Source organism: Glandiceps talaboti, chromosome 11 (genome assembly GCF_964340395.1).
Source record: "Glandiceps talaboti chromosome 11, keGlaTala1.1, whole genome shotgun sequence".
Lineage (NCBI taxonomy): Eukaryota > Metazoa > Hemichordata > Enteropneusta > Spengelidae > Glandiceps > Glandiceps talaboti.
Window position 1 is genome coordinate 3,051,397 of NC_135559.1, and position 9,316 is coordinate 3,060,712.

Below are 9,316 nucleotides of genomic sequence, written 5' to 3' on the forward strand. Positions count from 1 at the left end.
ATATTGGATTCTATTTTCCCACATTAACACCGTATTTGGCGGCCATATTGGATTCTAAAATGACTAAATTTTGATATCATTTTGGCCTCTATTCCAAAACTTTGTGCGGTAACCCCAAATTTTTTCTCAAATTTTAACTGAGAATGGGTTTGTGTTTTAGTAACAAGAAAAGTTTAGAGAGTTTACTTCCCCAAGGTGCATTCTACATTAAAAAGTATTTCTAAAAAGTCTATAAAAAAAAGAGAAGAAAGTATTTTTCAATTCAGAGTATAGATAAAACATTTATCTATGATGTACATAAAATTATGACTTGTGTAGTTCAGGAGAGCCTTGTTGTAGCAAGATATTGTTGTAATTTCAAAAAGATAATGATTTTATAAAGGAAATGAATTGCTGATACCGTTAAATTAATGAGTTTCCTAAGCCTGAGTGTTTCATTCATAGTTTCATTTCATAAATTTCACTACTTTTTGAAGTGAGTATTCCTGAGTTCAAAAGACAAAAAAAAACAGACATTAATGTATTAGGCATGCCTTGATCAGTTATGTGAATTGTACATTCTATTCAATTTCAATAAAAGGAAACCGAAAAATGATAAATAAAGATTTTATTGTGTTTCTGTGCTGTGTTGTCTCAGACAACCTACACAACATTGCCAGGAGTGGATGATTCCAGTCAATGGACTGACAGCGAAAACCTTGGCGTTTCCACAGAAATATTACAGCGAGCATGCAATGACAGTTTCACAGGAATATTATAGGAAGCATGCAATATGGCCTTGTGATGTAGTCCCAAACCTGAATGGAATGTAGTAGTAATATGTAGTTGTGTTTATGTAATTGTTTTTCGTAATAACACACCATTTTGATTTGTGACTAAACCTTATAGATATAACTTACACAGTTTATAATGTACAAACTGTCCAGAGTCAACCAAGGCAGATCAAAAGCATCATGCTAACAAACTTTGAACTGCTTGCAAATTATAAACTGTTATTCATTTGATGATCTACAAAGCTGATGAACACTTTTGGTCATATACATATAAATGACAAAATTGACTGGCAAAGAAATGACATTTCATATAAATAACTTTATTAAAAATACAAAGAATGGCACTGTGGTATGTATCACTGATTACATTCTAACATTCATTTCATTTAGGGAGCCATCAGTAAAAACAAGTGTGAGAATGGGGGTCACTTTTTACAAATTTGTTCTCGGGAGGGTCTTATTTTATGCTACAGCCCAGGCCTAATTCCCCCCCCCCCTCCTCCCCCCTCTTCATCTGCACCCAGACATCCATAAATCGCCATCTGACAGCTAGTTATGAAACCCCTGTCGGTAACTTACATTCCCCATATGCACATTGTTTTCAGAACTATAATTTTAAAGTTTGCTTCACGTGATCATCAAGGAAGTGGGTTTATACTTCCATGATACTGTACATATGATGACGTTGAGAACAATGGTGTTGCTAAGCATTTGACACCAGCTTGACCTACCCTAACGTGGTTGCTATGCACTCAATGGGGTCTGGTGATCTCATGAGATGCCGTGAGATGGAAGATGGTTTATTACTGAAGGCTCTCTTATTACCAAACACTGAATTTGATTTACAATCAAGATTGCACAAAACATTTATCAAATAATCTTTAATACTTCAGTCAAACTAATCAAATCTATTTTAGCAGATTGTATTCTCTGAAAGAGCTAGATTTCAATTCCAGGTAATTGCATTAGTGTTGGGCCAAATAAAAAAAGTTGTTTGGTTCCAGTAACCCGACCCCCACCTAGTTTTTCACGCTGACCCCCAATTTTTTTTTTACGTATTCAAGAAAAATAGTAATAAAATCGCAAAAAATTGTTTAAGTCTAGCAAGAAATAGTGGGTGCAGAAACTGACATCAAGTTAAAAAGACAATTGAATATAGAACTATTCTTCCAATCTGTAATGGCTGTACATCTGATAGGAAGAAATAAATAACACAGAGACCAATGGAAAACAATGGAAAACAATGGAAAACCTGAACTAGGCACTCGCACATGAAAAAAAAAATATAATAAAATAAAATTTAAAAAATCTACCTACCCACCTATTTTAAAATTGAATGTAATTGGAATCACACATTTTTTTATGCCTTATCTTAATAAAGCCAAATAAAAAAAAATAGTGTGTTTCCAATAACCTGACCAACCCTAGTTTAAGTCATTGACCCTAAACATTCAAAAAGGACAATTTACTTCTATTTCACTGTAGGTTTTCTTACCAAAGTATCTTTGGTTACTTTTTTTACAATCACATTCCAGAGAGAAACAATGTCATTTCAGTCTATAACAGCACAGTCTGCATATTGTGTTTGTCTATTTCTGAATCACATAATTGTCTTTATTTACTTCTTTTACACCTCATCAACTGTCATGGAAGTATTTTGACCAACGAGTATCTTGTCTTTGGGTCGAAGTAATTTTTTAAAAATTCAATATAAAATAAAATATAATCCCAATCTAGGCTATGTACCTATCCTATTTTCTGAAGTCATGTGATCAGAAACAATTTTTTTTATTTTTGCCTAAAGATTATAAGTATTCTTTTATTCTGTACCAACTTTTTCTATAGCTGTACCAACCAACCCAATTTTACATTTTAACCCCTAATCTGGAGTGATCCTTTATAGTGGCCATATGGATGAGAATTTGGTATTTATTTTTGATTTTTATTTGATAAAACAGCTTCACCATGTTTTTCTACTTGAAAAAATAATATGAAATAACATATACAAAGTTCATGTTCACATCTTGATAAACGACAAAACATTAAACAATGTGTAAAATGTTTGTTATTGCACGTACAATAACAAACTTTTTACACTTTTTGCAATGTATTGAGTAATGAACATGGACTTGGTATATGTTATTTCACATTATATTTTCAAATAGAAAAACATAGTGAAGCTGTTTTATCAAATAAAAATCCAAAATAAATACCAAATTCTCATCCATATGGCCACTTTAACCAGAATACAAAAGAGTAACAAGACTACTTGATAACAATGTATTTTTACTCCTTTATTTTTAAGCCCCAGTCATTGTAAAACTTTTTAAGGAACATATCTTCACTTTTAATCTTTTTACTCATCCAGGAACCAAAAACCATTGATCCACTCTGGAAAACACCGCCATTACGACCAATGCTTACAACCATTAGAGTTCCAGCTGGAATGGAAGAAGAATTACACATATGACAATATGGATTAGAAAGGGGTATTTATTTTGGATATTGATTAATAAAACAAATTTATTACTTTTCCTATATATGGCTTATTGAGGAACCTCCGAGCATACCAACCTGAGAGAATTGTGGGTAGGATATTACAGCGTGATGAAGTGACAGATGCATGCACAGACTGGACGTGATGTATTTATTACTTGTATGTGTCTACTAACCTGGTTTGTACAGTTTTTTCTCTTTCCCGTGAGCTATACGCAACAAGTTTTTGGCTACAATTTCACCATGCTTCTCAGCATTGTGTGCCATTTTGGTTTCTTTCACATCAGTACAGTCACCAACTGCATAAATATTGTTGTAACCTTTGACCTGTAAGTATTCATTGACCTTTAGTTGACCCAGCTCATTCATTATATCACCTGTTAATAGAAACACAAATATATGATTTTTCAAAATAAGGTGTTTCCCTTACCTATACTTATGTTTCAACTGATTTAAATTTTCTCAAATTTAGATGAAAATTTTGCATGAGAGCTGTATAGAGAGTTGTCGGTGGCCAAATGGTTAAACCACTTGCCTCTTACCACTGCGGTCGGGGTTCGAACCCCATTCAGGGTTCAATTAAATTTACCACGCTGTAAGTAAGAAGAGTGTCGTTCAGTTTGACTCTACCGAACAACGCAGGTTTTCTCCGGGTACTCCGGTTTCCTCCTGCATTAACACTGAACCCATGAAGGATGGCCCTTACTGGACTTCTTGGGAGACAAGTGTTTATATACTTAAAGAACTATCCAGTATAAATAAAGATTATTATTATATTTTTTTTCCTCTACTATGCCTTCAACTGTTCAACATGTTAACATTCAAATTTTATGGAAAATCTGCTTCAAATTTTGCTCCTAAAATTCCCAATACTGGAGGGTTTAATCTTTGCATCAGTATTAATCCATCAATTAATTGATTGATCAAATAGAGTTTTATATCGTATCAGACTCAAAAATAATAGTTCTCTCTGTTTAACTTTGCCAAAAAAGGGTCAATCCACATCGAAAGCTTATTTGAACAGATGCGTCTTTTAGTTTGTTTTTTATACTGACTCACCTAGACTTTCATGATATGCAGATGAGTTGACCTTTGCCCCTGTACACTTCAGCATGAGGTCAGAATCAATTTCATTGCCTTTGCTTGTCAGAACTTTGAAGAGTTGGTCTGTATGACCTTGTGGTAATTCATCCAAATTACTCACTCTTTCCCCTGTAGATGAGATATAAAATAAAAAAATGTACAGCTTTGATCAATAAAAAGAAGTACCCCACAGCAGGAGTTAGTGGATAATGTGGGGGAGGGAGAGATAGCTTTGTATTAATGTATATTTTTAGCATATTCATTGTGTTATAACAGTGCTAAACCCTATGGGTATGCAAAGTACAGATGCAGTAAATATGCTTATCAGAAAAACAAAAGATTTCACAGTTTGGCCACTAGGAGTGCTGTTCAGAGGCAATTTTTAGCCCAGAATTGAGGGCCTGATAGTTGAATACTTTGGTGTCCTTGGTAAAAATCATCATATCTCGGTGTTTCACAAGAAAACTTGGTTGCATTCTAAAGCAACAATTACAAGGAATGTTGGGTACATCAAGCACAAAACTTTTTTTTTCATTGACACACAAGAGAGACGGTATTTATAAGTTGTTTGTTAGAAGAGTAAAGTTTTGTCAATGCTTACCTAAACAGACTTTGACTCCAAGATTTTGTAACTGTTTCATCATTCCTTTCTGTGCTTTTTGTGTTAGAGCTGAATCTACTAGTATCTCTTGTGAGTGGATAAGTGTTACTTGTTTGCCTTTGAATTCAGTAGCTATGTCACCTGCTAATTCCACACCAACAGCTCCACCTCCAACCACTACGATACTTTTAGATGCTTTAATCTGAAAATTGGTCATAAAATGTACATAGTGGAAATATTGATGAAAAACATTGCTCAGTTTAATTTTTTCTGACAATACTGATGTTTGTACTTTTTCTTTTTCCATTCATCTGTGTATTTATCTCATGTTGTGTTAAGTTATTCATTTTATATTGCATATCTTCAACATTTCCTACTCATTGTTGATCAACTTTACTAAATTTTACTATTTAAACAAAGCAAATGAATGTATAGAGAGTAAATATACTTGGGTAATATTTTTATTGAAAAGAAAATTGAATCAAGTATTCTTCAAATAATTATTTAATTTAATATTTAATGTGATAAATCTGAAGAAAAAAATCTTGTTGATGATAAGAATGCATGTTTACCAAGATTAGAATTACAGCTAGGAAGAATCAAAGTTTGGCATGAACATGAAAACAGCGCCCTCTTTGCTAGTGTGTTATATCAGTGTTTTTCCCATGTCTGATCCGTACCTCACTTATGACTTTATCATACATCGTAATGGCTTCTTGAGTGTCTGTATCCATGGTAACCTTACCAGGAAATGGCCCAGTTGTTCCTGTAGCCAATACTAAGTGTGTATACCGTAGTGTTTGCCCATCTTGCAGCGTAACGGTACTATTGGATGTGTCTATACCAGTTACAACACCTTGTTTAAAATTTTCACCAATCAACTCAGAATATGGTATAAAAGTGACACTGGCAACACCTGAAGACAAAACAGTTCAAAATAACGATGGATGAGTGGTTCGATGGTATTTATCTTACTCAAAAACTCACATTATTGAATCAATACATATAGCTTTTTAAGATGATAGGTTGGGGGGGGGGACCAGGGGGTCCATCTTTACAATCATACACATCAGATTCAACAACAGCTCTAGTTGCTACCATATCGTCATAGTGTATTATATAACGAAGTTACGAATTCTCAAAATATTCCAACAATAGAAAACGAGTTTGATGTAATTTACATATTAAATTCAATACATCTGGTTCAATGACAGCTCTAGTTGCTGTTATATTGCAGTGTAATATCTTCCATCGATTACAAAGTATTTTAACCAATAGAAAATGAGCTTGGTGTAATTTACATATTAAATTCCTACATACCTGGTTCAACCACAGCTCTGGTTGCTGCTATATTATAGTGTAATCTCTTCCATCGATTACAAAGTATTTTAACCAATAGAAAATGAGCTTGGTGTAATTTACATATTAAATTCCTACACACCTGGTTCAACCGCAGCTCTGGTTGCTGCTATATTATAGTGTATTCCATCTCGTCCATCTATCACAGTGAAGTTGGCTTTCCCCTTCAGGTTCTTGGCTACCCCCAATCCACCAAATCCACCACCAACAATCACCACGTGAGATTCTGGAGTAAGATGAACGGACTTACCACTACCCATTCTATCTATCTAGCTATCTATCAATCAATTACCTGTAAGACGAAAAGTATGTTCAAATATTTCCTTTTTTTAATAACTTTAACAAATAATACATCACACTAACTTAAAATATTCTGTTGATAAATCTGACAGTTTTACATCTCGTAACCTGAGAGAAAGTCACGCTAGCAAAATCAACACTGGACTGGACCCTAACTAGTCTGGTCCCCTGCCCCCTTTCTACCGCTGCTGGCGCTACACTCACGAAAGGAGTCAGGTATGGGCCGCCATTTTTGTCAAGATCCTGACAAAAATGGCGGCCCATACCTGACTCCTTTCGTGAGTGTAGCGCCAGCAGCGGTAGAAAGGGGGCAGGGGACCAGACTAGACCCTAACGTCGGTTACCAAGACTCTCGCCGCTGGGGGCGCTGCCTACGAGACCTCCACAGCGGTGAGAGTCTAGCTAGGTAACCGAGACTCAGTGACATTAGATCCGTGATATGCAGCCCGGGTATGCTGCCTCACTAGACTTCTTAGCAGACAAGTACTAGCCCAAATTTGACAGTTGAAGACTTCCACATTAGATATACATTATTATATACTTTATTCCTCACACAATAGTACACTTGCTTGTTGAAATAGCCATGATTTTATATCAACTTGGACCGACCAAGTAGTATACTGTATAGCTATGAATTAAGAAGGAGGCTTTATTCCACTTTTATGATGTACTTTCAATGATTACTTAAGACGAACTATTCACAATTTAGTCGAACTAGTTAACAAAGGCGATCCATCTACTTGCCCGTCCGCGGCTGTAAGTTCGGTTAGATAATTTATAACCCGTAGAATGTAAACAATGTACTTTTGTTTGAAAGACGGACCTTGAAATCCGGTATGAAATATACGTATCCGGGTTGAAAGTATACGATGTTGAAAACAATTTCACGTGTCGGTGTTTGCTTCCGTGTTGCTTTGTTATCGGGAAAACGTTAACGCAAAACGATACGGTATCCAACTCCACTTTCCAAAGTAATCAACACTTTTTCTTTACATCGTAAAAGTGATAGCTAAAACCTCGCAACCGCACTGCAGTTAGACTGTAAGATAGGTCATGTTGTTACGCCCTATCAGGTTGATAGCGTGGTACGAATGTACCTTACAGACTACACTGCAGCAAGATCGATCGATGAAAGACGATCGAGCGAATGTGTCTGAGGCTGGGGTCTAAGCCGGGGGTCTAAGTGTCTGCTTCTATACTAGTATGTATGCCATTCTACCACCAATTGCAAATGAATAAAGCAGGTCACAGTAACAATTATTACACGAAGTAAATAGTCAGTAAATACAGTATATGTAGTAAAATGTAAAATATATCAACAATGGACGTCCGCGAAACGGACGTTCGAAATGACTGAAACCGGGTATTTTAAAGTGTTGGTCATTGCTACATGAACTACTACATGCACATCAGCTATTGTTGTTTTTAGTTACGTAGTACAGTTTGACGTAATGTGACCAATTTAGAACAGAGCAAAATTAAACCTGGCCAACAACTGAATTACAGATAATTATGTCACCCATCGCGCTTCTCTGTTACGTAATATGATCGATACTGCAATAAAAAACTAATCAAGCGACTGTGATACACAAAAGCTAATATATAACGTAAAGTTCAGAGTCAAGCTATAGCTAGCTCTATCGGCTGAGAAACTAACAAACCAAAATTGTAGCAGTATATTTAACATATCGAGGTTACAATAAATTCAAGCGTCACAAAATAGACAAACATTCATTACAAATATATCATTATCGATAATTTTAAATGACGATGTATTGCAAATCTACACTATAAGCAAATATGCCTACCCACCTTTCAGATAGTTGTAAGTAGCGACTGTTAACTAGTCATGTAGTGATGTATATCACCTTGTCGGAGAAAGTAGACACTACAACGCAACAACGTTATTTGTGCTGAAGTGTCTTCACAACACTTCGTGCTTTACCTATGACGTCAGGCTCATGACGTTCTGTACTCAACTGTTGAGCTTCTCAAAACACGGTATCTTTGATCTCTCACCTGGTACAGACACAGACATATACGGTTGAACATAGGTGGCGCTGTTGTGAGCTACCGGAGTGATCAGGGAGTGATCTCGTGATCTCGCTAACTACTTGACAATATTTTATCATTCTCGCAAACCAGCATCGAAAAATCACTAATTATGCAAATCAACCATTACGATTATAAGCTACATCAACAAACTGAATAGATGTTTTTGAGATGTCTTTTTTTTCTGCATTTTAAAATGTACTCACAGTATTCTACTGAATCGATGTATAGTTAACCATCACTTGCATTTGACTGAACTAAACCTGGTACTAGGATCTAATGGTATCGATGCCATTTATGATATGTATTTAAAAATGTACAAGAACTCCCTACTATGCAATCAACAGTTCTGAGGATACCAGAATTCTGGTATTTGTGTGAACACAAATTGAGTAGAGTAGAAAATTGTAGAGTAGAGTAGAGTAGAGTAGAGTAGAGTAGAGTAGAGTAGAGTAGAGTAGAGTAGAGTAGAGTAGAGTAGAGTAGAGTAGAGTAGAGTAGAGTGGAGTAGAGTGGAGTAGAGTGGAGTAGAGTGGAGTGGAGTGGAGTGGAGTGGAGTGGAGTGGAGTGGAGTGGAGTAGAGTGGAGTAGAGTAGAGTAGAGTAGAGTAGAGTAGAGTAGAGTAGAGTAGAGTAGAGTAGAGTAGAGTAGA

At 35.6% G+C, this 9,316-nt stretch overlaps 1 protein-coding gene across 1 annotated transcript; it reads right to left on the minus strand.

Moving 5' to 3' along the window:
- Positions 1-2,989: 2,989 nt before the first annotated feature.
- Positions 2,990-6,809, minus strand: LOC144442809 (ferroptosis suppressor protein 1-like). Its single transcript, XM_078132181.1, has 7 exons — positions 6,721-6,809; positions 6,395-6,604; positions 5,634-5,869; positions 4,954-5,155; positions 4,329-4,481; positions 3,446-3,646; positions 2,990-3,214 (listed from the first exon to the last, which is right to left on the minus strand). The coding sequence occupies exons 2-7, from the start codon at positions 6,570-6,572 to the stop codon at positions 3,060-3,062; spliced, it is 1,125 nt and encodes a 374-aa protein (XP_077988307.1). The 5' UTR covers positions 6,573-6,604; positions 6,721-6,809; the 3' UTR covers positions 2,990-3,059.
- Positions 6,810-9,316: the final 2,507 nt, after the last annotated feature.

What these genes read in the sequence shown, in the direction of transcription:
- LOC144442809 (XM_078132181.1), bottom strand. Translation starts at nt 6,572, where the DNA reads ATGGGTAGTGGTAAGTCCGTTCATCTTACTCCAGAATCTCACGTGGTG. An exon ending in CAGAGCTGCGGTTGAACCAG is followed by an intron (nt 5,870 to 6,394) that starts GTGTGTAGGAAT and finishes TTTTGTCTTCAG; the next exon opens with GTGTTGCCAGTGTCACTTTT. An exon ending in TGGAGTCAAAGTCTGTTTAG is followed by an intron (nt 4,482 to 4,953) that starts GTAAGCATTGAC and finishes TCTCATCTACAG; the next exon opens with GGGAAAGAGTGAGTAATTTG.